Source organism: Oryza sativa, chromosome 2 (genome assembly GCF_034140825.1).
Source record: "Oryza sativa Japonica Group chromosome 2, ASM3414082v1".
Classification (NCBI taxonomy): Eukaryota; Viridiplantae; Streptophyta; class Magnoliopsida; order Poales; family Poaceae; genus Oryza; species Oryza sativa.
The window spans coordinates 30,696,031-30,723,479 of NC_089036.1; the positions used below are offsets into that span (position 1 = coordinate 30,696,031).

General features: G+C 46.8%; 3 protein-coding genes and 1 non-coding gene across 4 annotated transcripts; 2 read left to right on the top strand and 2 right to left on the bottom strand.

The window, feature by feature from the left end:
- Positions 1 to 2,682: 2,682 nt before the first annotated feature.
- On the bottom strand, positions 2,683 to 3,987 carry LOC4330589 (dof zinc finger protein 4-like). Its single transcript, NM_001401962.1, has one exon. It carries the CDS (start codon positions 3,798 to 3,800, stop codon positions 2,952 to 2,954), a length of 849 nt encoding a protein of 282 aa, NP_001388891.1. The 5' UTR covers positions 3,801 to 3,987; the 3' UTR covers positions 2,683 to 2,951.
- A 12,258-nt stretch (positions 3,988 to 16,245) lies between these two features.
- On the top strand, positions 16,246 to 19,675 carry LOC4330590 (uncharacterized). The gene is made up of 6 exons (XM_015767265.3): positions 16,246 to 16,772; positions 16,847 to 16,947; positions 17,885 to 17,982; positions 18,653 to 18,861; positions 18,959 to 19,011; positions 19,274 to 19,675. The coding sequence occupies exons 1-6, from the start codon at positions 16,391 to 16,393 to the stop codon at positions 19,340 to 19,342; spliced, it is 912 nt and encodes a 303-aa protein (XP_015622751.1). The 5' UTR covers positions 16,246 to 16,390; the 3' UTR covers positions 19,343 to 19,675.
- A 500-nt stretch (positions 19,676 to 20,175) lies between these two features.
- Positions 20,176 to 20,300, bottom strand: LOC112938036 (U11 spliceosomal RNA). Its single transcript, XR_003241085.1, has one exon. It is a non-coding gene; the product is annotated as a U11 spliceosomal RNA (small nuclear RNA).
- Positions 20,301 to 22,094: 1,794 nt separating this feature from the next.
- Positions 22,095 to 26,410, top strand: LOC4330591 (rhamnogalacturonan I rhamnosyltransferase 1). Its single transcript, XM_015768068.3, has 8 exons — positions 22,095 to 22,970; positions 23,896 to 23,963; positions 24,054 to 24,142; positions 24,250 to 24,415; positions 24,499 to 24,788; positions 24,895 to 25,099; positions 25,216 to 25,373; positions 25,555 to 26,410. Exons 1-8 carry the CDS (start codon positions 22,658 to 22,660, stop codon positions 25,796 to 25,798), a joined length of 1,533 nt encoding a protein of 510 aa, XP_015623554.1. The 5' UTR covers positions 22,095 to 22,657; the 3' UTR covers positions 25,799 to 26,410.
- The last annotated feature ends 1,039 nt before the right edge of the window (positions 26,411 to 27,449 follow it).

The window sequence follows — 27,449 nt, forward strand, 5'->3', positions numbered from 1 at the left end:
CTCGTACTCGGGGTGTGTTTAGTCCATGAGCAATTCTACGGTACTTGAGAAGGTACCATGAGGTACCAAATTTAAAATAGAAAAAATAGTACTTCATGGTATCTCCTCAAGAACCGTAAAATTGCTCTTAGTCCATACCAAAATTGAAAATTTGATTGAAATTGAAACGATGTGACGGAAAAGTTAGAAGTTTATATGTGTAGAAAAATTTTGATGTGATGAAAAAATTAAAAGTTTAAAGAAAAAATTTGAAACTAAACTCGGCCTCGTTTTAAGAAAAATCTGTACTTCTTCTCTTCGGGATAGTACACGGAACCGGTCCACTTTCTTTCTCTTTCTTCCGAAAGAACACCGGGCCTCATATTCATCATCTCGTACGTACGGGCAAACCAATTAACATCACATCTCGATCAGGTATATACTCGGTATGTGTTTTTTTTTTCCTGGTTGGATGGTCGCCGGAGTCGGCCCAGTCCTACACCCGGTGTACTCTAGCTAAGTCCGGCGAGCTGGGAAGAGGAGCAGTGTCGTCAGATTTTTTAGATTTCGGAGTATTGGTGAATTGTCCCTTTTTTTTCTACTGTAGTAATTAGGCTAAGGTTTCAAGTTAAACTGTTAGTCACATGTAAGTTGTAACTCGAAATCACATCCTCTCCGGCTGACGACGTCGTCGGCTACCGGCGCCGACAAGGACGTCAACCGGGTAGGCCATGGTGCACAGTCTGATTGCACAGTTAATCCACTGCTCCTCCTTGTCTTCCTAGCTTGTTCAGACGCATCTCCTGTGCCTCTCCGGGTGGGCCCTGTGCAGCATCAACAGTTCGCCTCTGCGAGATGCGTACTAACGGCAGTTTTTTATTTTACACCCTACCACATTTAATATTTAGACACCTATATAAAATATTAAATATAAATTAAAAAATAACTAATTACATAGATTGCGATTAATTTACGAGATAAATCTTTTAAACCTAATTGCTACATGATTTAACAATGTGGTGCTACAGTAAATATTTACTAATAACGAATTAATTAGGCTTAATAAATTTGTCTCACAGTTTACTAACGGATTCTGTAATTATTTTTTTATTAGTGCACGAACACCACATACGACACCATGTATAATATCCGATGTGACACGCCAAAAATTTACACCTCTGAATCTAAACACCCCTTACTCTTAAAAGAACAATACGTACTGGAGCAGTAGTACTGTAATAAAGTTTTATCTTGGTCGATCTGCTGTTCGTTCTGGCTCATATGCATCATTGCATCAATGCATGATAGGGCTAAGCCGTAACTAACAGATCAATGAGACCCCTTGTCCTGATCAAAATGTTTAATTATAGTGCTAATCATTGCTGCAAGTAGGGGGAGATTAGCATTAGTCAATCGTTAACCACCCTTGGGGCCAATTCGTTACGCTGCCGTACTTGTACTCTTGCGTGTTCGCTCGCTTCTCGCATCACGCTGCTTGCCCTGCCATTAGAGACGCTGAAGCTAGCGTCGCAGGGCATGCACGCATGCGCCCATGCCATTATGCTAGCTCCATGACCGGTTTGTCCTTTTTGTCCTGTACGTGTTAGAATTGTTCTGCTCTCAAGTTGTTTCTGCGTTCGAACTGGCCTTGCGTGAATTGATCACCAGCTAGAGCTGCAACTTTCTTTTTATTAATCATCCTTGAGAACACTGGAGAAGCAACTAAATAGACAGGTATCTGACAAATTGGTTCATCTATGATCATGCAACCAATGATACTGTAGGGCCTGTAGCGAGATAAGGCATGCAGCGACGGAGAGTGAAAGAATGACAAAGAGCTGGGCCCTTGGTAGTAGGGTCCAACTGTTCTTGATCGATGAACCTATAATTCGATATGATCTGGAGCACTAGTACTTCGTAGTATTAGCTACGAGTACATCCAGGTCACTCGAAAAGAAGAAAAAAACCTAAAACTGATCTGATCTGATCTGATAATCATAAGTGCTTGCAGAATCATCCGGCAAGAAAATAATATCGGAGTGCCATCACTCTGCTGGTTTCAGATCCCTGTCAACTTCGTAGGCCGGTGACAATGTGCAGTGCCATGACTTGATCGGCAATCCAATTGGACATTATGACCCCAGCGTGACAGTAATCGGTAGATGCGACCTGCTGGCGTGTCGTAATCCCGGAGTTAATACCGTGACACAATATTACCACCACTGTCTCCAAATTCTACCCGGAGTCATCCCTGCAACGACTATGTGGTGTAGTAGTAGTTCACGTAGTACGTTTACCATTTCTAATCTCCACGTAGATACTGCTAAACTGACAAAGCGAGCCGCGTTTTGCCCATGCTTAGGCCTGGACGCTTGGTGGATCGTCAAATGCACGCAGTGGTAGTGTGGACCGGTTCATCACAGAGAGAGCAGTGTACGTAAGCTGCTAAGCCAGCTAGCGAGCAGTGACATCTCCATCAACACAAACTCCCCGGAGAGCGAAAGGCACGGGCCGGCTGCGCTGAGCACCTAGCCAAATTTAACAAACCAACTGGTATGGTACGTGCTAGCTGACTAGCCCCCATTAATCATCAGATGACATTTAGTAGCTCTACCTTTGACCATTCCAACACTCAGATTTAGTAGTAGCAGTGAAAATTATTAGACATGCATACGATTCAATGGCGATGTTGCAACAATGATCGATCCAATTCAGATTTTTTTTTTCACGCGTGCAGTAGATACACAAATGTTAGCTTTCTTGGACAGTTACACGTACCTTTGCAGCAGCAGAAGTGCAGCTAGAGAAGACAAGGAAAAGAAGAAAAAAACTTACAGGGAGAACAGTAGAGTAGATGAATGTAGTAGTAAAAGACATACTAGTGGTAGCTAGTGGTCGTCCTTAAGAAGCGTTTTAACCACAGCTTAATCAAAGACTTAATCAAGGTGATCGTGATGAGTAACTACACCGAGCTAGGGTAGGTAGACATTCGGGTCCGGGACGTCCGTCCAGCAGCTCCCGGCGTTCCAGTACGCCGCCGGCGGCACGTCGCCGAGCTCGAAGATCCCCGCGTCCAGCGACGTGAACGGCGTCATGTCGGCAACGGTGGCGGCAGTGGGCGCCGTCGTCTGTCCGGCGAGTAGAACGGAGGCAATCCCGTCCTCGGTCTTCGCCTGCGCTGCGAAGCTGAACACCGGGAGAGGCGGCGGCGGAGGAGGGGCGAACAGTGACGCGAGCGCTGCCGCTTGGTCGGCGAAAATCGGCGCCGGAGGTGGCACGTCTGTCGGGAAGGGGTTCGTCGTCGTCGTCGTCGTCGTCGCGTGGTTTATGACGGCGATGGTGTTCGACGACGGCGTGGCCGGTGTCGTCGGGGTCGTCGCCGCGGCGGCCGTGGGGCTCGTGTTGCCGCTACCGCCGCTACTGGATCGTGGGGACGACGCCGAGGCGCGCCGCTGGTTCTTGGCGTTGTCAGTTGCCGCCGTCGGCGTCGACGGGGCCGAGGACGCAGCGGACGAGCTGCCGCTACGCTTGGTCTTGCGGCAGCCGCCGCCGACGGGGACGTTGCGGAGGACGCCGCCCTTGGTCCAGTACCGGCGGCAGCTCTTGCAGAAGTGGCGCGGCTGCGAGAGGTTGTAGTTGTTGTAGTAGCAGAACTTGGTGTTGGTCGACTCGCACCGCGGGCACTTCACCGCCTCCGGCGACGGTATCCCGCCGCACCGCGACGCCGGGCCCTGCTGCGCCTGCGCGCGCCGGATGTCAGCCGCCGCCGCGCCGCCGAACAGCCGCCCGGCGAGCCCCGGGATGGACTGGAACTCCTGCATGAGGCAACGACCGATCGATCGAAGCAGCAGCAGCTAGCTAGCTAGCTAAGCTCGCTCGTTCGGTTCTAGAACAATCTAGAATCAAACACCGCCTCCACGCGCTCACTGGATCATCCCGCTATCTTGGTGGGTGCACGCTGCCTTGTCGACGAGCTGAGCGCGCGCGGCGAGATCGAGCTAGCTCCACCCGCTCAGCTCCTCTGCATCACACAACACGAGCGGGTAAATATCTACAACTCCGGCCGGCAGCAAAATTACGAGGCTGTCCCTGACAATGACCTGACCAAAATGCCCTCACACGCCGGTACAGTTCATTACCCTGTACTGTACGAGTTAAATGTACCGGCATATGAACGGTACGGTGGCCGTGTAGAGAGCTATGCGCTCAGATCATTCTGCTCAGCAACAGTGTCACCTGTCCCCTTGACGTCTTAACCTGCGTGTTATGTAAATCTGCTTCTCAGTAGCCATTGGTTCAGCTAAAAGTTTTAATTTAATCGTGACCTGTGCAGTGCATCTGCATAATGTCGAGAGAGATCATCTTGTTAGTTGTTGGACTTCCCAGGATAACGCCATGAGGGTTCGCATCTATTGGTTCGATCAGTGTGTTGGCCGGAAGAGGCAACGCAAGTGGGGCGGGCCGTGGTTGAACCTGCGCCTCTCGTTTCCGTCGACGCTTTTGGCTTTCTTTCGAGATGGTCACGTAGAACCAACCACTTTGGTTTTCCATTTTGGAATGCTCGCTGCCTGTCACGCTATCGTGGCAAACATTCTTAACTAACGTATCTGATCTGCACAGAAAATTATTGCACACCCTTCCCGTCACGGTTGCATATATACAGTGCTCCTCCAATTCTGTAATTTGTTCTCAAAATTACAGTAATTTTTGTTGAAGACATTGATGTGTGAAGGCAGCAGCTAGCTACTGGCCTACTGAAGTAATCTGCATGCGTCTGTCATCGCCGTCCATATAGCACATGGCGGGTGGCTGGAGAATCGAATTTGGCAGGGTAGGAAGAAGCGTCAGGTTAGTGGGAAGAAGAGAAACCGCCAAAGCATGGGCTGTGGAGAGATGGAGTGCACAGGGCGGCGTGCGGCAGCTAGCAGGGCCGGCGTGTCCGTCCATGACCCCATTATTAATTGGGGCGAACGATATAGTCGCCCCGGCGCCCGATCGTGTCGCGGTCATGGGACGTCACGCGGAGTCAAGGACCACGGCTCACATCAACGACGACCCGCGCGTCGACCTGCCCCCTCCCCGCCCGTGCAACGCTCGCCCTCCGTCTCCATCGATCGATCGCGCGCGCGCGCGACCACGCCTGCGTCGATCGACCGCTCTAGCTTGCTACACACGCGTAAGCGCGCGACGACGGCAGTTGATCGAGCTTATCTAGTTCTCGATCGCTAGCCGGAGCGTGGTGGCCGGTAAGTAATGGCAACATCGGTCGGGTGGGTTGTTCGCGTCGGGCACGTCGCGCTCGGTGCGACAGTGCGGCCGGCGCCACTGCGCCAGCGAGGTCGCTGGAACTTGGAAGGTATCGAGACGTACTGTACCTGTTGGCACGTAGAGTAGTACGTATGGCCGCGATCGATGACGTTGGAAACATCTTGCCTGGAATAGTAATTGCGGCCACATCAGAAAACGCAGGACACGTCGGCGAATTGAACGTGCGTTACACCTTTTTTCTCCTCAGTCCGGCTCGCTCTACGGACGGGTTAACGTCGTCGCTAATTACAGCAGTAGTGCAAGCCGGGGCCGCGGGGCGCGGGGGCGGTGGGTTCCACTGCAGAACTGCACCCGGCCCCGTCCGTCTAGCGATTTGGGCAGGCTTAAGCTAGGCTGCGTGTTTTGCTGTCCACCCTGCACCCGCACACGTCCGCGCTGTCGCGTCGCGTCGCTCCTTGAAAGCGCGGGTCGTTTTCTCCCGCCTACCTTGCTGCGTCGTCCTACCCCGGGCCGGCCAGGGCCGTGCCCGCGCGCACGACGTCCGCTTGCGTGCGTGTTTCCGGGGTAAGATTGCGAGCACGACATTGTCCACAGCGTAATAGTACGACGACATCGGCTTGCCCGGCCGGGCCGGGAGGGGCCCCCGTGCCGCGGCCGGGTACGCGGCCACGCCTGATCTCAGTGTACGTACCTGCATGCGTCAGGCGCACGGCCGTCCCCGGCGCGCCTGCCGCGCAGCGTGCGCACACGCACGCACGGACGTGCGCGAGCCACGACGCTGCCTGCGGCCCACTGTTTGTTCGCCATCCGGGGCTCGATGCAGCAGCGTCCCCCGGTCCAACGTCGGTGCGCACTGTGCGGCTATGCATTCACCTGCAAAAACGTACGTATTTGGCCCACACCTGATGCAAGATGCGTCCATGGAGGCGGTAGGCATGGACGACCCGGCTGCAGGGCTGCTCGTATACGTGTGTGGATAACGTACTTACTACGTGCTGCTAGCCAGCTGCCATGGCAGGCCATCCTCGATCCCATGCAATGGCAATGGATGCATCGATCCTGTGGAAATTGGAAAATGACTACCCCAGGCCAGGCCTAGCTTGTCATTTTGTTGTCAGCGTGGAAACTTCAATTCCACTGTTCTAACATGCATGCAGACGACGACGTACGTACGCGCGTACTCGTACTTGCTGTCGACCAACCCGCGGATTGAAAACGCTTGGGAATACGATGATATTCCCTCCGTCCTAATATGTAGCAATCTAATCCATCATTGATTCATACTAATAAAACTATATTTATATTTATAGTTCCAGAATGTGTTATTTTAGGTTGCTATATATTAGTATAGAGGGAGTACTCAGTAGCATCGAACTTACATGTAGAGTACTCCTAGACACGGCAGGGGATTAGTCTGGTGGTTGCAGCTCATTAGTACTACTGGACAATGGTAATTGACTAATTGATATTTGGCGAAGTAACTACTCATTTCATCCTAAAATAAATTTATTTTTCACTCGTTCTATACATACCAATACAAAACCTAAAAAACTATGTACCCCCACCGTACACTACTACATAATAAATTTTTACAGACGTTCAAAATCGATTTACGCAAGCGTCTGGGTGGCCCGCTTGCATATAGGTGCTGCGAAAATCAATATTCTTTCATGCGGGTAGCGCAACCGCTTACAAAAATTATATTTTCGCAAGCGGGTGCTTAAGACATATGTCTGCAAAAATAATTTTGATGAAAAAAAGAATTCCAAAAAAAAAATCCAAAAACCCTAGAACGCCAAAGTCGACACTCCCAAATCCACTATCATCATCGTTGTCATGTCGAAGCCTCCACCGTCATCGCTTGAAATCATTGGATCTGTCCCTCCCATTGGCAGATCTGCGCGCAAGGGGGGCAGAGAGGCGGGGAGAGCTACACGAGATTGGGAAGGGTCGTCAGATCGATCTGTCCTTCCCGTCACCGTCGCCATCGGATCCTCACAGGAGGGGGAAGGGCCACCGGATCCGTCCCTCCCATCGATGCTACTGGAGGGATTTGAACAGTCCAAGGCCGTCGTTGCCAGGAGTAGAAGTGGGAAAGGGAGTACTAGGAGGGAGGAGTGCTAGGCCTAACAGGAGTAGGAGTAGGAGAGGGTGTGGGAGGGAGAGAGGTTGGACGGGGGAGGAGGGGAGAAGTGAGAGAGGGAGAGGAAACGGAGGAAAAAAATAATGGCACGAGAGAGAGGAGCATTTCCGCATACTCACTACGGTAGAGAGAAACATCTGACTACGCAAACTCAATGGCCCGCTTATGAAAATAAGCTATTTGGCATGCATGCCTCTTAAGATGTTTGCTGCTCACACTAGGAAATTGATTATTGCATGCGAACACCATTATGGTTCACCTGGAGCTTCTAGGGGTCTCGTTTATGAAAATCAATTCTGTAGTAGTGTCATCAAATCTCAGTGCGGTTATTCCTCTTCTTTTCTACTCACACGGTATATACCATACTTTCACAAATTCCCATACGATGATTATATATTAAAAATAAACTTTTTTAGGATAAATGGAAATGATTAATAATAAACTTAATTGTTATGAGACGGATCGAGTAGGTACTAACTAGTTATGGTAGGGTTCTCTTGTCTTGCATAGGTACAGTACATACGGTTTAGGTAGCTAGTGACATTCATCCGTTGGCCTGCTCGAGTATGCTCGGTCCATTTTGGTGCCAATTAACACATGTAGCTCTGGGAGTAGCCCGGCCGGTGTGAGGAGCACGAATCACTACGGCACGTGCCCGGTTGTCGACATGTCTCGGTCGCCTTTAATTCTACGTACGTACGAACGTGTTCAAGACCATTCGCATGATCTCCTGCTACGTTAGCTACTCCCTCCGTCCCAATTTCGTTTACGGATCGGAGCGCGAGTCTCGTTTTTTTCCCTGTTGGACATAGATGTGTAACGGTCGATAGATGCATGGATTCTTCTCTATGAGAAAAAACGATCGAGCACAAGACCGGATTATTAGCTAACTAGCTCTGGGTCGATGGCTTATCGTAGTACTTGCGGTGTAATTTGTTAGGTCAAATAGCTCCACCGGGTACTTGTCAACATATATCCGTCGTGCTCGATCGATCGATCGATCTCGATCGAGTGATGCTTAAGCAATCCATCCATCTAGCTAGGACACACTAAGGTTAATGACTGTTAGGTGAGGTGATGAACAGGTGACTGGCGATGCGTATGATCGATCGATGTGGCCACTCGATGTCCAGGCAGAGCAGAACACACCGCGCCTAACAAAGAGCTCAATTCAGCTCGAATCATCTAGCTACTGACTGGCAGAGTCGTCCTCCTTGTTGGCCTGCCGACTAATATTGTTAAAATCAGATCTGCTATTAGTAAGCCCCTGACGAAACATATACATACGTACTCCTACACATGGTGAATTGACAGAGAGCTTAGAGAGATTATGCCGCACTGATCGAAGTATCGAACTGACGAGTTAGCAGCTCGCTAGTGTGAAGGAGCAAGTGTAGTAGTGGTGGTTAGACGCGGCTAGCCAGACAAGACAGCGGTGACAGACGGCGGGGGAGGACTCTGCGCCTCTCCGGGGATCGCCCAAAGGCCCCAATCGGCGTTGCTTTCGGTGATCCCCCCGCTAGTGATGGATGGCTGTGGATACATCATGTACAGTAGAAAGCGACGCCACGGCCGGCACTGGAGCCGGCCCGGCCGTCATCTCCGATCATGGTTCGGTTTCTCGACGAGATCTCACGATCCTAATTGGGCCCTCCCAATGCTTCTTGGGAACGGCTGAGAAAAATGATCCATTTGAGTTTCATTATATTGCTTTCGAATCTAGTTAAAACAAGCGGATTGTCTCACCCAGTTTTACACTTGATTAGACAAAAGTAGATTTAGATTTGGTGTACAGCTCTTAACTTTTGATTTCATAAAGATAACTGTAACTTATCTCGACGAAATGCTTTAACTTGATATACATCTCTTAATGTATATTTCAATAGATACAGTTGTATTTTCTATACAATGGTTTTTATTAAAATTCTTTGTATGAATTGGATTTCATACACAACTATTTAACTTTGTTAATTTCTATACAATCGTATTTAATTTGTATGAACAACCAATACACACCGTTATAATTTGGATCTATCAAGATATCCACCGATCAATACATTCACTACTACAGAATATATTTTCCTGGACGCCCTCCCCTTTTGTTTCCATACGGTTCGTAAGTGAAACCGCATGAAAAAATAGGGGACAGGCTCCAAGCTACCGCCCGCACGGGGAAAAGCAATATCCCGTGCGGGCAAGCCAACCACACGGCCCACCGCATTTAAGGTCCACCACCTCTCTCTGCCCGGCCGCTCCACCTCCCTCTCTCCCTCTCTCCCACTCTCCTCTCTCCACTCCTCTCCTTTCCTCCCACTCTCCTCTCCTATCCTCTCCTTTCTCTCCCTCAGTGCACGGCGCACGGCGGCGGGCAAAGAGGACAGCGGCAGGCGACAGCGGCGGCGGTGGCCACGGGCAACAGCGGCGGTGGCGCGCCCCCTCCCCTCCTTCCCCTCGCAGATCAAGCGGAGGGGGGGCTTGGGGGCGGCGGATCCGGCAGCGCCCGCCCCCTCCCCTCCTTCCCCTTGCAGATCCGGCGGCACGCGGCGGGCGACAGCGGTGGCGGCCGCCGCGGGCGACAGCGGCGGCGCGCCCCCTCCCCTCCCTCCCCATGCAGATCCGGCAGAGTGGAGGCTTGGGGGCGGCGGATCCAGCAGCGCGTGCCCCCTCCCCTCCTTCCCCTTGCAGATCCGGGGGAGGGGGCGGCGGATCCGGCCGGCGGCGCGCGGCTCTCCTCCCCTCCCTTGCAGATCCGGCGGAGGGGGGGGACCGGCGGAGCGTCGGCGACCGGCAATCGGATCTATCTCTCCCCCTTCTCTCTTTGTTATTTGTGATTCTTTGTGTGATTTGTTCATATGAGATGTGTTCTTGTTGATGTGAGATGTGTTATTGTGATGTGTGTTCTTGTGAGATGTGTTCGGTGGCGGCGGGCGACCGCGACGGCGACGGCGGCGGGCCTCGGCTAGGCGGCGGCGGATTAGGGTTAGGGTTTCTTTTTTCTTTTTTTTTTCCTTTTTCTGTTTAAGCGCCCACACGCGAAAATCGGTTTTCGCGTGCAGGCGCCACCCGCACGCGAAAATCGCGGTTTTCCCAGACGACTGGGTGCGCGGGCTGCCCACCCGCACGCAAAAATTGGCTAGCCCATCCGGAAAAATCGGTGATGTAGTAGTGATTTATCGTATTCTTTAATTACTATTAGAGTTTCTATCATCCAGACCTAATGCAATGCCCTTTTTGCTTGCCACAGGTGTATAGTAAATAGTAGGTAGATTTGTTTAGAATTTGAATTTCTCTCGATGAGGTTTAGCTCGAGATACTTCATACTTGCATCTCACTATCTCAGACTCTTGAGATATTGATTCAGACAATAAATTGTCCCCTGCAGGTCCATGCCAATTGTACGTACATGTAGAATCTGAGTTCACATATGGGTGTGTTAGCTACAGCCGGCTCCCAACGTGCATAGTACGCACGAAAAACGGAGCGGTCCATTAGCACGTGATTAATTAAGTATTCGCTATTTTTTTTCAAAAATGGATCAATATGATTTTTTTAAGCAACTAACGTATATAAACTTTTTGCAAAAAAATCTACCGTTTATCAGTTTGAAAAGCGTACGTGCGAAACACGAGGGAGAGGGGTTGGGAACACCCAACATCAAACACAAGCACCTAGTTATATCAAAAGGTCTCACTAAAATAGGAGTATGTCAAGAAATCTCATCTGACTAATTCAAACATTAGGCGTCAGGATGGGAATGGTTAGGATATGGATTTAACCTAAACCGTTTTAAGTGAGTTCGTTGATCTATGGTTTAATAGGGTCAATCCATCATGAGTCCATTATATCAATAGGTTATCTATCGATATCCAAATTGATCGGCTACATTACTAATAGACAAAAAAAAAACTCTTATTGCATGTATGTAAAACTCGAACCCAAAATATTTAAACTCGCGTTCACACTATAAAAACTTATCGAATTCAATCGAATTTTAGTGGGATAATTTATTGCACAAAGAAGTAACTTTGTGTAAATTTTGAGCCCTTTTATACATGTGGGGCCCACGATGCATTACTAAGACCAAAAAATTCTAGTTACATGTGTGTAAAACTCGGACACAAAATTTTTAAACAAAACTTGTTAAATTTAGTTGAATTTTGTAGAAATGAATTATTATATAGAGAAGCAATTTTGTACAAATTTTTGAAACAATTATACGTGTGAAGTCATTTTGGGTTGAACCCCTTAAATCTAGGTTCTAATGATTTGATCCGTTTGATCCATTTATATTTTTGGAATGAGCCTAAAAATTCGTCAGGACAAATTTATGGATAGTTTTAGTGGATAAATGGATCGACCCTAACCATTCCCATCCCGAATTAGGCGCAAATCCAACATGGTTCTTCATAAAATTCCCAACAAATGAAACACACATGCTGCTCTCTCTCCAACTTCCCCGCTCACAGTTGGCCTACACCTCACCAGTTTCTCCAAAGCCATTGCTTCCTGCTTCCCTCTACATTGTAGCACCGATGAACTTGCACCTCATCCCTCCTCCGCACGACGGTGTTGACCACAACACCATTAATCTTCCTCATCATCAATAAAGTTCTTACGTGCCACCATCTTCCCCTATCTTGATGATAAAGACACTACACCATTGACCGCCTCCAAAAACTAGTTGTCATACCTTCCCTATTAGTATGTTGATTTTAGTTCACCATCCTCCTCTAGGCCACAACTTCAGATGAACCACCACTTTTATTAGACATGACTCTAAGCAAACTACTACCCTAACCATAAATTCCAAACCCAATAGGCCAATTTCTACGTATTGCCGTTGCAAAGAGGAGAAGGACGCTCTCATTGTAGAAAAGGGGAATGCTCTTCATCACCATTATTGCTAGAGTTTGAGCTCAAGGAAACTCTTCGGAAGGTGAATATTGGAGCATAGTCTAATGGTGAGAAATTTTAATACTAGGAGACTGAGAAAATAGCACTACTCAAATACTCATTGACTATTGCCTTGTTCTTATTTAGAGGAAGGAGTGTTTTTGCATCGAATGGACCTGCAACAACTAACTATATATAAAAAGTGATTTGTTTTCTATCATGATGGTATACATCGATTTTGTTGGCGTGAAAAGGATCATGGTGCTTGATGGTCCTTTTCACCTTACTCCCTCCGTCAAAAAAAAAAAAACTAACCTAGGACTGTATGTGACACATTCTAATACTATGAATCTGGACATACCTCTATCCAGATTCATTATACTATAATATGTCACATCCAGTGCTAGATTCACTTTTTTTTGGACGGATGGAGTACTCATCATCGTCATTACTTATGTTTTAATATATATTTTTTAAAATTCCATTGCAACATACAGGTATATGACAGAATAAGAAAGAGGACGAGTTAATTTATAACATATAAGTAGAATTCAAACTTCACCAGTGTGCCATATCCAGGGGCGGATCTACAGTACTATGGCCGGTGTCAGGCGACACCGACGACTTTCGGCAAAACTTATAGTAAAACTGCTTATCCATATGTTATAACACCATAATTCAAGCATAATTAGCATATCATGACACCGATAGACACGTTATGACACCAACGAATCGATTTTCTGGATCCGCCACTGGCCATATCATACAATCTATGTTTCCGCGGCTTGTACGTTGCAGAGCGCTGATGTTAACGTTACATCGGAGTATCTAATAGATTAATTTCCTCTTATATATTCGATGAAACCGTCACATATAGTTCCACGTACCGTCTCATAATCAATAGTGTGGATAGATAGAGATAACTAATTAAAGTTGATCAAAGCCTGCACGAGGGGGAGAGGAGCATATATAGCTGGCTCTACATGCAACAGCAGTGATCGAATGCACGACGGCAATGTAGCGTGCCCATGTGCTTTTCCCTAGCTGTCAAGCCTAACAAACTTCCATTGTTGGCTCGCCTTAATGCTTGGTTTCCGAAGGCACCACGAATCGGATGCCCCCTGATAGTGTGTGTGTACATCATTTGCTCCCTGGATCGTCAGTCTCCCGTACCTTCTCCTGTGTTATTGGGAGCTCCAAATTAAGATGCCTTTGCCTGCTATCTTGCGCCGATTAAACACGTGCGGAAAAACTCGATGTGCATACAGCATGTACAGATCGATCGAGTCCCAGCAATTGTGTGTGCCCCAGCTTTTGCAGTTGATCTCTCCGTGTGCATGGTGAATTGGTGATTGGTCAGGATCGGACGAGTGAGCCTGAGTTCTTCCGAGCTTTTTACTTAGCTATATATATATATATATATTCTCTTTTGTTGTGAGCATACTTTCCGGTTAATAAAAAGTGTTTTTTCAAAAAGAAAATCTCTATATATATACAAGGTTTAAAATTTTCAATCGAAATCTATTTTTAAGTTTTGTAGTTAATACTTAGGCAGTGACCGGGAAAAGCGGGTGTGCATGTGCTCAGGCGTGCAGCTGCTCTGCATCAGCTTCTTGGTGAGGTCCCAGTCGAAGATTGGGATAGCGGGGAGAGATAAATTGAGGATAAGGGAGAAAGAAGCCCTTTTGGAATTCATTGCTTGGCGATATGATGCATACGGCCGTAGTCTCTGCTTCACCCTGCAGCTTAGCTCTTGGGCACCCCTGAAAGGTACCCTTATGGTCCTCCCTAACCCACTCTTCCAATAGCTGATGATCATTCAAGTGGTGGTACATGCGTACGTAGTACATGACATGGTACATACGACCACTATAATTTCCGTACACCATTTTATCCATTCGCTAACTGATCTGCTTGGCACAGTCGTGTCTTGAAAATGAGTTAAGCTAACTAGGTTTTTTTCAGATAAGTAATGCATGCACAGGCGCAGTGAGCTCAATTATTATGCCCTTAGCCACAGGGCAATGCATGACTTTGCTAGTGACATGTAGACTGGATTGGATTGCAGGATGAAGTGTATACCGAATCTCTTGCAGCTATAGCTATGCAAGCCACCAGATTGGCACATCCCTGCTGCCAAGGGATTTGCTTGTCACGGCTCATCTCATCAGTAGTGATTCCACGTCCCCTCTCCACCGTACGCACGCAGGGGGCTATGCCCATGAGAGACATAGGGCTTATCTGGGGAGCTCGGAAATTTTGAGAAGCATCTGGTGTTGGTAGTCAGCTTCTGAGAATCTGGAAAAGCTGGGTTTCTCAGCTTTTGACTTTCTAGTTTATTTTCTGGATTCTACAACTACAACTTATTAAAATCTGGACCAAAAGTTATACTGTTTAGGTGAGCTTCTAATTTTAGGAGAAGCTGCAGCAGCTTGAATAAGCTCCCTAAACAGGCTCTAAAGCTAGCGTCAAAGGGAAGGCTGGAATGAGGACAAAGTGGCAACATGACTGCTTGCGACCCTAATCGGAGTTAGGTGCTGCTTTTCTCGTAAGCCTAGCTGGTTGTCATCTGGAACAGTAGCACAGTGCCGCTAGCTAGCTAGTGCCGTAGTGCGTGCGTGCGTGCGTGATCTGTGTGTGATTCTGTGAGGGTGAGGACAACACGGGAGAGGAGGAGGACCCGTCAGGTGACTAGCTAGCTCTGTAGCCGATGACTCCAAAGAAAAATGACAGGAACCAACCGGCACTTCAGCATGAGAAATCGAGATCATTCACGCGATGGAACGCGCGCGGTTGCGGTTGCGGTTTTGAAGAAGAGAACAAAAGGATGGCGTGCCGATTTCTTCTTGTGTTGACCTGTTTGTCCTTCGTCCTGTGTTGGAGGATTCTCTTTCTAAAAAACTGTGTTTTGTTACTGCTCTTTGTTACGACCGGAATTAACCGCACAATTCGGTGGGGATGTTGTTTGGTTCCTGTAGCTATGCTAGTCCAGACAAAAATCTGTGCCGACCTTATCGTCTCCGGAGCGGGACGGTAGCCCCCAAGCCTAGTCGGTCGGGCCCATCTTTTTTCTGTGCCTCTAGAGTTGTGGGCCGTGTTGTTTTTGGCAGTAATAAGTTCATTTAAGGTTACTTTACTTGATAACGAATTCGATTTTCACGAGAAAAGAGAGGTGAAGAGGCCCTGCATCTGAGGCCCACGGTTACTCAACATTGTTGACTTGGGTCAATTACTACCTGCTATACTATTATGAGACCTACATTGGATCGGTTTTAGCAATTAAGAGACTCGTTGTATATGGTATTTCGGTTGGAGGACGAAAATCGAACGTGCTGTCAAGTTAAGGAACCTACAATTAACTTACTTCTTTTGGGCAGGGTTTCCATTCCCGAGCCCGATTTAATATTAGCATATGGGCCACAATCGTGGTTAGCCCATCTGCCACTGGTGATGTGAGCAGTGGGCCGTTAACTGATGGGTCCAGTCGAGACCAAATCTGCACGGTATAACGAGAAGTCAATCACGTCCTTTTTTGGTACAAAATCTATGGGTCAAGAGTAAGGCACTCTTTGTTTAGGTTTATAAGCCAACTTATAAATCGAAAAATCTAAGTCTAAATAAACAAACGGCTTTTTCGTTTGGTTTTTTTAAAGTTATAAGCCACTCTAACACTATTAAGCTAAAAGCTAGGTTGGAGAAGCTTTTTTGGCTTATATAAGATAGATGTATGCCTTCATCACTAAACTTATGATATTAAATCCACCGGTTTATAAATCATATAAGCCGATAAGCTGACTTAAAAATCTAAGCCAATAAATCTAAGCCTAAACAAAGAGGGCTAAAGCGCACGACGCACGTTGCGTATGAGAATTGTTAGAGGACGTGATTGAGGAATTAGATAGAGGATTAAAATTTCAACAACAAGGGGATTTGGGGAGAGAGAACTCCTTCAGTCCTACCTTGTCTTCCATTTTTCACAAATCGCAAGCAAAGCCCCACACCAAAATCCACCCACGAAGGCCGAAGACGACGAGGCAAGGCAACGTCGGTGTTGTGAGGGGGACACACACAAACACTCGACCTTCGAGAGATTTCCGAGCGGCAGCAATGGATCTCTGGGAGAGGGCGCGGGCCTTCGCCGGGGAGGCGGCGAAGCGGTCGCAGGAGCTGTCGGCGGAGGCGGCCAAGCGCTCGTCGGCGCTGGTGTCGGAGACGGCGAAGAAGTCCAAGGAGATCTTCTCGGAGACCGCGACCAAGTCGCGGGAGATCGCGGCCGAGGCCACCAAGCAGGCCGACCTCCTCGCCGGCCAGATCAAGCGCCTCTCCACCGACCTCCCCGTCCCCTCCATCCCCGCGATCCCGCCCATCCCCACCGCCGTCGCGCCGGAGCCGGACGCCGCGGAGCTCGAGCGCTACGGCATCACCGAAGACCTCCGCGAGTTCGTCAAGGGCATGACTATCAGCACCTTCCGCGACTTCCCCTTGCAAGGTGCGGTGTTTTCATGGTTGGGTTTAGGGAATCCATGGTGGTGGATTTGTCTGATAGGATTTTTGGTTGCGCAGATGAGCCGGAGATGTCGGATGTGCCCACGGTATCGAACGTGCGTCAGGATCTGAATGAGTGGCAGGCCAGGCACGCCACTCTCGTCCTCTCCGCCGTCAAGGTTTGTCTCAGTGAACCATTTCTTCGTTGGTTATGCATGTGTGTCCATGGGGTATTGGGGTTTTGTGACACAATTGATAGATTAGTTATATGAACCCGTGTATAAGCCAGCACGCTGTATACAATTGTTTTGTTGGGTTTACTAATCTAATTAGATGCCTATATCGAGAGCACCGAAATGTATAGAATGCCGAGTTTATAATTTGTTTGGAATTCTAGAGGAAATTTCTCTTTGTCCATTCGCTGTTATTACAATGTTTTGAATAAATTGAATGCTGACTTATTAATGTCTGGGAAATGTCTAGCGTGGGTATTTGGGCTTGATATCCCATCCTTTCATATGAGCGAAGAAGTCATTAAGATAAATTTGTTAGGGTTGTCCTTGTGTCATGGAAAGGCAGATTTGCAGGTATATTCCCTTGCCGAATACCAAAATGGCAAGCTGTAAAGTTGGCTCCTATAGATAAGCTATCCTTTAAATATCACAATTTGAACTTAAATGTGGCTCCTAACATTGACTTGTCAAATATGGAAGTGATTAGAAGTTGCCTGGGATTGCTGCTTACAGAGAAGTATAGTTGATGTACCGCTATGTGGTAAGACTATGTTGTTTAAAATTGTGGCAGTAAACATATATTACCATGATTTGACTGTTAGTTGGCAAACTCCGTGTACTAACCTAACTTTAAAATCAGATAGCTGACTTATGTGGAGTTAGTCAAATCCGATTGCCTTCTTGTGCATCTTGCCTACTTCAGAAGGATGGTGATCCTGTTCTGAACTTTCTTATCACGATTAATTGCTTGTGTTTATTTTGAGTTACTAAATCATTAATCTAATAAAAAATCATTAATGCATGCTTCCATTAATATGCTGTTGTATGAATGTCTAATTATGTAGTTATCACGATTTATTAAATAGTGTTGTCTGATTTCCAGGAAATTTCAAAGTTCAGATATGAGTTGTGTCCACGATACATGAAAGAGCGTAAATTCTGGAGGGTTTATTTCTTGCTAGTAAACAACTACACATCCCTGTAAGTTTTCTTTCTTCTTAGCCCATGTTGCAATCCTTGCACAGAACTGTCAATCTTGTGCATGATAAGTTTATATAACTGATTGGTTGCAACCTATTTTATATGACTCCTAGCATTTTTGCAGAAGAGCATGTGTAATCATTAATCACACCATGATTGTTTTACACATCATATATAGCTCGGACAAATTCACTGTTCATAACAGATGTCCTAACAAAAAAGTCTGTTGCAGTCTACAACTTCAGTATATTGTTTGTCATTTATCCTAGTTGGCAGTCATCTCACTTGTTGAAGGAATGCAGAATCTTTAATCTGGGTTGATCTAGTTCTGATTCTTTCTTCTTCTTTTTTTGTTTTACCTTTCAATTACTTTGATGATGACTGGAAAAGTTGCAGTGATAGCTGAATTGAGTTCAATTGTTTGGTTGCTAATATTAGGATGCCTTCTTTTCTCAACTTCTGTGGTTTGGGAGTGAAAGTTTTTGTCTTCATTGTAAATTGGCAAGTGGCAAGATTGATCTGTCTTCACTGTACTAGTTAAATCATTTGTTAACTGATTGACTTGTTTGTAGCTATAATAGACAGTTGATTTGTAAATACTAGAACAGTATAATAGACAGTCTTGCACACTGACGTTGGTCACTCACAGACTTTAATGTAAACAAAACAGCTATGAGAACAAATATTTTGAGGAGCTGAAAGTAAAAGCAGAGGAGGAAAAAATGGATGCCAAGAAGGAAGTAACAGAGACCTCACAAGCTACAACTGCAGAACATAAAGACATGAAGGTGCAAAGCAAGACTTCAACTTCAACAAATCCAGAGCATGATTTGGATGTTTTCCTTCTGGGAGATCTAGGCAGTGATGATGAGGGTCCTGGTATGCTATTCATTTTCCAAAACTGATGCATCAATTGATTTGCTTACTGATTCTGCAGTTATTTTATATGATTTTTTTTTCATTTGCTTACTTCTAGATGGTGATGATGATGGGTTAGATGATGACTTCGATAAGATAGATGGCACTTCAGTAAGTTCCCTGCTCCCTTGAAATAGATGTTTGCTACAGAATTTAAGATGGCGTATATTTGTTGTTTCATACATAACAGAATGTAGCTTGGTATGTGGACATATATTATTGGAAATATAGTAAATTGTACATTGGGAAGTTCTCATTATCCTGCCAATGCATGGCCGTATACTATCAGCCGTTAGTCAAGTGTGTTCATGACCAGCCAAAATCTTCGCAGCTGTTTGGTTTGTGCTGACAGCACAACATCTTGCTTTTGCAGGGCTTAGAGAGTGATGATGATGATGACAAGGAAAAAGCAGCAGGCAAGGCAGAAAGTGCAAAGGAGTAGCTTGCAGAGCTGGTGATCAATATGATATGAAGTGCTTTCCCAGATCTACACATGCTTATCATGACAACGAAGGCTCTAGCACGCAGCTTACTGCACTAGTCCAGCTGCTATTGTATAATAGATGGTTGCATCTATCCATTCATTTTTCTCCCACTGAAGCAATGCTGCTTTCGTTGTTGCATTTTTCTTGTCCAAGATTTAGAAGGCTCTATTGTTTTTCCGTTTTCTGGAGCCATCTAGGGTGCTTTGCATATGCCAATATACTTCAGAAAAATCTTGACTCTCTGTCTCTATCTTAAATTAGCCCCAAAATTTCTTCTCACGTATAATAAATTTCCCTGTGTGTAGGTAGCTCTCTACATTTATAGGCCTAGACCTTTGTGTTGCATACATAACCTGGAATCCTTGATCCTGAATAGTTCCAACATGAACCAGTCCCAGACAGTGTTGCATTCATAACACATCGGTAATTCTTGATCCTGAATCTTCTAACATGGCTGAAGACATACTGTGCTCCATTCATAAATCATATCCGAAATTATGGACGCATTCATAATATGAAATTCTTGATCCTGAATTGTTCCAACATAAACCAGCCCCAGCCACTGTGTTGCATTCACAATACATTGGCAATTCTTAAATCGTTATGACATTGCTGAAGAGATACTGTGCCCATTCAAACGAGAAATCCGAACCCATTCAAAATCTGGAAGTCTGGATCCGATTAATTATCTAAATTCGGAAACAGGAATGTTGACCATTTGTAATTAGTGATCCAAGTTGCATATACTATTATTATTCAACCATTTACTGAAACAATTAGCAATTAGGGATTGAGGGTCGGCCGTAGCGAGCCAACCCTATCTATTTCCACAAATTATGCCGGCCATATGTCTTGATAGCCATACAGCACCCATGGATGTATGGATGTGGCATACATAGCCAACCGACCCTTTTTAACTTCAACCCAACTCATCCCGCTCATATTTGTAGCCTCCCCTCGACCGCGCTCGCGCACAACTCCCCGAGGTGGTATTATTCGGAGCCGCCCTTCGCTGAATCGCTGCGCTCGGCTCGCGCGGGTGCGCGGGTGCTGCTTCTGGGCCACCCCAGCAAGCAGCCCAGCCCAAATACGGCTCATAAAATAACGGCCCTGCTCCCCTGCGATAATTCAAAGTACCGTGTATGTTGTTATTCTTCCTCTTAAGAAAAAGAGAGAGAGAACATGTTCGTCCTTGGAAAAAAAATACTAATATTCCGTATGCTTGTTACTGCAAAGCAGAGATACAGTGTACTAATACGTCAGTACAACGTACGTGAAAGTATAACGTAGATTTGTCTAGTTCACGTGCCCTTGGAATTTGGAAGCGGTTCAATCCCATCCAGCTAGTGGTACACACGCGGCGCTGTTTCTCTGTTTCTGCTCTGGACACAAAGGACTCCCCCAAGTGGGCGCGAGTGTGGACAACTCGTGATCCCTCAACATTCAAACAGTAAAAAAAAAGACAAAAAAAAAACAAGGAGGAAAAATGATACCCGGGTGGGGGGGGGGGGGGGGTCCAAAGATCCATCATCCATTGGCTCCACGCAGATCCTGCTGAACTTCTGTTTGCCCTTCATTGTTTCCTGTTGCATTCCAGCTGATGCTACTACCATCTGAAGGAACCTGAAATTGAGCTGGACGCATTCACATGCTGTCACAGACTCAACAGTTTGGTTGACCCGCATATTATCCATCCATGATCCATGATACTACTGCTAGAACAATCAGTCAGGTGCATGATTAATTCTTTGCCGAATTTCATTCCGGCATGTTGTACAGACATTAATTCCTTTGTTTAGAGGGAACTTGGGCGTCACATTATTCGCGTTATAGTGGCAGCATCAGTGTGATCTGTCACCTACCTTGTATTTTTAAAGCACCGGGACGCTGTGCATGTGAAACCAGCCTAGAGCGCCGGCCGCGGGACGTCGAGCCGAGCTGTATTTGCTTCGGAGAACAAAATCTTGCGCACTTGGGACCCAGATTGGCTTCGAAAGTGATCGCAAAGTCCAATTCGAAGTCTTGTGATTGATCGCCAATGATTTATCAGCATATGGTCCATCGAACAAAGTCGGAAGACACTGTATGAGACGAAGAACTAATAACAGAAGGGATCAATCAGCTACGAGAATTCAGAGGATTCCGTCCTCCTTTTTTAATCCAAAACCAGTTCTGGAAATCGTAGCAAGATGAGCCTGTAACTACAAGGATAAGGAATGTTTTCATTCAAAGACCAATCGACTGCATTTTTTTTTTTGCTTTCCTGGTAAATGGATTTGTTCCATGTCGTCGCACATACAAATTCCTAATCCTACAAGGTTAGCTCCAAATCCCATTGTCTCGACTCTCGAGGCACATGACGTCTGACGAGAGCTCGGTGACTTATAGCAACACGTGACCATAAAACTAACTCATTCTCCTGCCATGTGGGCCCGCGATCCAACGGCGTCCGCGGGCCGCACAGCCCAGCCAGGCAGCCACACCGCTCACGTGCAACCGCCCCCTCCAAGACGGCGCCCGCTGACCCCACAGCCCACCATCCGGACCGTCCGCTCGTCCCCATCCCCGCCATCCCGCGCCGTCCACGTGTACAGCAACCGCCTCGTGTGCATTCCACCGGTGCCGCCTAACCGCGTCTCCCGCCGGTTACTCGGACACGTCGTCCCCCGCCCGCCGAATATTACCATCACCGACGCGAGGGCCGAAAATAACTTCACGCTCCCCCCCACGATTCGCTCCTCCTCACGCTCGCGACGCCCACCACCACCGCCGAGATCCACCCGCCGGCGGCGCCGCCGCAACTGCCACTCTCCCTCCGGCGTGGTGCTCCGACGGAGGCGGTGTGTGTGGTGTGGGTGGGTGACTTGCCGGGGTTTGCTTGCCAAAGATTCGGTCGCCCAGTTTAAGGAAGGTGATAAGGCTGGGCGGGGCAATAACTGCTCGATTTGCCGCCGCTTCATTGCTCGGCGAGGTTGCGGGCGGGGGGGGGGGGGGGGGATTCTTGCCATTTCTCGCCGATTCGGAGCCCGCATTGGATGCCGGAGATCGCGTCCTTATAGCTGGGTGGGGGGAGGCGAGCTTGGTTGGCCCGAGGTGGCGTCTCACGGAGGCAGGTGCTGTGTGCGCGAGGAGGAGAATTTCGCCGAGCTGTGTTGAGTGGTGGCGAGGCGATTCCCCCCGCGCGGGAGTTCGTGGTGGAATTTTGACGTGCGCGAGGCGAGATGCTTGTTGGGAGGCAATAATAGGGTACTGAATTCGCCGGTCCACGCTCGATGGGGTGGAAGGCGACGATGGGTGGTGTCAAGGTGGCCGGCGGTGGCGGCGGCGTGGAGAAGGTCAGGTGCCCGTCGGTGGCCGCGGTGGCGCGGTCGCGGATGAGGCCGTGGGTTCTGCGCGCCACCACGACGGTGCTGCTTTGGACCTGCGTCATGCAGCTCACGGCCGTCGGGGAGAGGTGGGGGCCGCGCGTCCTCAAGGGGTGGCCGTCGTGCCGGACGGCGCAGGAGGCGGCCTCCGCCGCGCTCGCCGCCACGCGGCTCCCAATGCCGGTACCCGTCGTGGAGAAGGCCCCATTGCCGCCGAAAAGTGAGTATCCCCACTACCCTGCTTTCGCATGCTCGTTCTTGGAAACTGCCAATCTGCCATGGATTCGTAGATTGCTGCATGATGCATACGGTTTTCTCAATCAATCCCCTTATACCAGCTAATGTTTTTTTGCCGTTGTATTTGCGCCGGATTGGGAAAATGCAGCCGCTCGTTTTGATGAATTATGCCGTGTTTTGGGTTGTTTTCATGTTAACATCATACAAAATTTTTGGTGCGCTTGGATGCTGTGGAATTAAACGAAAACTCATGTTTTTCAATGGAAATTTTCTAAAAGAACAATTTTCCCGTATTTTCGAAAATTTATATTAATTCCCCCAAAAGATGTGCTGTAGTTTGACATTCTAGTCTATGGCCATTGTGACGGAATGGAAAGGAACATGTACCTACATTTGGTGGCTCAAGCACGATAATTATGTGTTAGCCTTTTCCTTTTCGGTACCAATTGTAGTGCATTTAGGAACTCACATGGGTGACCACAACATTAGCTGCTCATTTAAGAGCTTGATCTAGCTTTTTGTAGAAACTACTATGCGACTATAATGATAGTACAGTTTGACGATTTTCTCTACTTCTGGAGACTATTGGTCTGTTCATGCAACAAACTTTGATCGAACTTAATGTTAGTTATGGATAATCCGTTAATCCTACTTTTACTTTAACAAAGCGAGGGGTGTACGTATTTTGTTCACTCTTTGCAAGTAGTTGAATGAACGGTTTGATTGGCCTTGCCCGTTAATTATTTTTCCTACTGTAAGTTTGCCACTTAAGGAATCTCAATTGGAATTCAATCTGTACTTGGTAAAAAGTAATGTGGTATAATTCTGCTCGATGTATATAGTATGCTTGCATGCTAGTAGTTGTCCTGCTTTTTTGCTTTCCTAATCTGTTTCCATTTTCTGCTTAGGAATTTATAGGAACAACGGTTATCTGATGGTTTCATGCAATGGTGGACTCAACCAAATGCGAGCAGCTGTAAGCATTTAACATTTTATCATTTAGTTAAATTACACCACTCAATTATGTTTAGCATTTAACAAAACGTGCTATTTCATGTTTACCCAGATATGTGATATGGTTGTCATTGCAAGATACTTGAATGTGACTCTAATAGTGCCCGAGTTGGATAAGACATCATTTTGGAATGATCCAAGGTGCATTTTCTGTTTTGGTATTATTTTACGTTTGCCTGCATCTTTCTGACCTGTATACTAATTTATGACCATATACTTAATCAAACTTTCTTTAATTTTCCTTTTAGTGAGTTCCAAGATATATTTGATGTTGAACACTTTATAACATCTCTGAGAGATGAGGTTCGTATTCTTAGAGAGTTGCCACCAAGGGTAAAGCGAAGAGTGGAACTTGGAATGTTCCACTCAATGCCACCTATTAGCTGGTCTGATATCTCTTATTACCGTAACAAGGTTAGATGTCTATTTCACTATTTGCCCTTCAATTCTACTTTGAGTGAAAAAAAGGGTATTGAATTTAAATTCACTTTGTACAGATACTTCCTTTAATTCGGAAGCACAAGGTTCTTCATCTGAACAGAACTGATGCTAGGCTAGCAAATAACGGACTACCGCTCGATGTCCAAAAGTTGCGTTGCCGAGTTAACTTCGGTTCACTGAAGTTCACTTCCGATATTGAAGAGTTAGGCAGGAGAGTGATTAGATTGCTTCGCCAAAATGGCCCCTTTTTGGTCCTTCATTTACGATATGAAATGGATATGCTGGCTTTCTCTGGCTGTACTGAAGGCTGCACTCGTGAAGAGGCAGATGAGCTCACAAGAATGAGGTAAAAAATTGCTGGTTTTCAAACTATCAATTCGAGATCATTTCATTCTTGCATATTGTTTTTTTTTAGCCGTCACATAATACAGCTGAGTTACTCATAATCTCAGATATGCTTATCCATGGTGGAAAGAGAAAGTAATAAACTCCTATGCAAAAAGAAAAGATGGCCTTTGCCCTTTGACACCAGAGGAGATTGCTCTTGTCCTCAGAGCCTTGGACATTGACAGAAGTATGCAGATATACATTGCAGCTGGAGAAATATATGGTGGAAAGCGTAGAATGGCTGCTCTTACTTCAGCGTATCCCAACGTGGTATGGACCAAATTGTGCACATGTATCTTTGATGGCATCACTGGTATCATTACTCTGCAGACTGCAGATCTCTTTTTCCATTTTGCTGATGTGTGTTCTTATAATTGATGCTCTAGGTGAGAAAGGAGACACTTTTGCAACCTTCCGATCTCATGTTCTTCCAGAACCATTCGTCACAAATGGCAGCTCTGGATTACTTGGTATCACTGGAAAGTGATATATTTGTTCCAACATATGATGGTAATATGGCTAAAGTTGTTGAGGGACACCGCAGGTATATTTTGTACTTGATCACACCTCTGCATTCTAAGTACAGTACTATATTCCTACATTGTCCTTTTGAACCTGGACATTCTAATAGTCATAGAATGTAAACCGAATGGGAGGACTTTATGCAATGTTAAACAATTTCTTTTCTTTAGAGGTAAAGCTGATTGATTATTTTTCTGTTACAGGTTCATGGGTTTTAAGAAAACAATCTTATTGGATCGAAAACTCATTGTTGAGCTGGTCGACCAGTATAATAGTGGTTCTATGCTGTGGGATGAATTCTCTTCACTAATCAAGTCTGTCCACGCAAACCGAATGGGAGCAGCTTCAAAAAGGACAGTGATTCATGACAAACCGAAGGAAGAGGACTACTTCTATGCTAACCCTCAAGAGTGCTTGCGAGATCCCAATCTTTTACGGACATCATGATATTTTTAATAGCGCAATTGCGCGAGTATACTTATTACCATTACACGTTTACAGCATAGCTGAACTTGTTTCTTCCGAGCTGACTCAAATGGCTCGGCATTTTCAGTTCAGAACTTCAGGTTGGGCCATTGACAAGGGAGTTTGGATGGAAGCTGAAAGAAAGGATGATACAATTGTGAGCTTGTGACTACTTAACTCAAATGTAGTTGGTACATAGACGTTACATGTTGGGGAATTGGGGATGTTAGGTTTCCTAATTACGCCGATTAAGAGAAGATATTCATGTATAGATGGGGGCGGGTTAGTGGATAAGTTAGTTCAACAGAACGTTACCGATCATGGTTCATGAAGGAAATTGTTATATATCAGGTTTTTCATACTTTGTGCAGACATTACTGCTCTTGCATCTTGAATTTCTCTCCGTCTCCTGAAGTTTTACCATGTAGTACTACCAACTGTTTCAGCAGTCTGAACAGATGCTGCTGGTTGTTGGGTGTATATATGCTCTGATTGTGTATTATAGAACACCAGAATGCACGGTGATGTATCATTTTTTTTACCACGGCTGTGCTGTGGTGGTGTATCGAAGTAATACATGCCTCTACTTGTTAACGTGCGAGTCAGTGCATCTTGTTTTCAGTGGCGATTAAGATAGGATTAGCACTGATCCAAGAGCGACCCAGCAGTTAAGTGGTCTTGTCCTACTCGTTATCGTCTCATCGATCGTTGGAGCACTCAGCTCGAAATGCAGTGAACCACCGCGAGAATAGCCGCTAGAGATGCGCGCGAATCTGGCACGGAGCGCGCGGCCGAGCCGAGCCGAGCCCATCCCACAGTGCACGGGGTTGAGTGCCTCGTCGTCTCCACTTCGTTGCCGATCTCTACTCGTCAACGCGCGCGAGGGACTCGACGTGCAACCGATCCCTAGGCGATCGCTCTGCTAGACTGCTACGTTCGAGCTCGTGCATATGCGCCTGGTTTTGTGCGATGGATTGGAGGATTAACGTTGACGCAAGAGCCATCTTGGGATCGAGTTTAATTTAATTTTACTAGTGCTCCATTCGACGGGAAACGTGCCAGTAGGAGGCAATGGGGATGAGATTGATGAATTTTCATATGGCAGTATGAGGCAATGGTAGATCCGCAAGCTGCATAGCTCGTGTAATTAGTAAACCATGCTGGTAGATTTGTAGTCTGCTTTTGTGCTAGTGAAGCAGTCAGTCAGGTAACTCTCGGGTGTGGAACGGAGGGAAGATTAACGTGCCACGCTGCTGCAGGCTGCAGCTGTTCTCCCCTTTCTTTTACAGGACCATCCAAATCCATTAAACGAAAATCACACATTATTACAGTTCGTACAACGAAAATCACTCCATTTCCTTGTGTGTGTCAGATCGCTGCCAGCCAATTGTCAAGTGCCAACGGCTGAACGACACACTACGGGCATTACGGGCCGCGCGCGCGGAGTTCAGCTTGAGAGGCGTACAACGCCTTAGCCCATTACGAAATCGCGATGCATATGGTACGACGAAAGCCTGGTAGCCCACGCAGGAAAACCGGCAAAACGCGTCTCAGACGAGGCCCAAACAGTACGCCTGATCCTTTCGGCCCAGTGAACAGCACGGCGCCGCAAGCTTTGGCCCATCTAATGCTC

Coding starts and splice junctions, on each gene's coding strand:
- LOC4330590 (XM_015767265.3), top strand. CDS start 16,391: ATGGATCTCTGGGAGAGGGCGCGGGCCTTCGCCGGGGAGGCGGCGAAG. Junction 17,983..18,652: donor GTAAACAACTACACATCCCT/GTAAGTTTTCTT, acceptor TAAACAAAACAG/CTATGAGAACAAATATTTTG. Junction 18,862..18,958: donor CAGTGATGATGAGGGTCCTG/GTATGCTATTCA, acceptor GCTTACTTCTAG/ATGGTGATGATGATGGGTTA.
- LOC4330591 (XM_015768068.3), top strand. CDS start 22,658: ATGGGGTGGAAGGCGACGATGGGTGGTGTCAAGGTGGCCGGCGGTGGC. Junction 22,971..23,895: donor GGCCCCATTGCCGCCGAAAA/GTGAGTATCCCC, acceptor TTTTCTGCTTAG/GAATTTATAGGAACAACGGT. Junction 25,100..25,215: donor CTTCAGCGTATCCCAACGTG/GTATGGACCAAA, acceptor TTGATGCTCTAG/GTGAGAAAGGAGACACTTTT.
- LOC4330589 (NM_001401962.1), bottom strand. CDS start 3,800: ATGCAGGAGTTCCAGTCCATCCCGGGGCTCGCCGGGCGGCTGTTCGGC.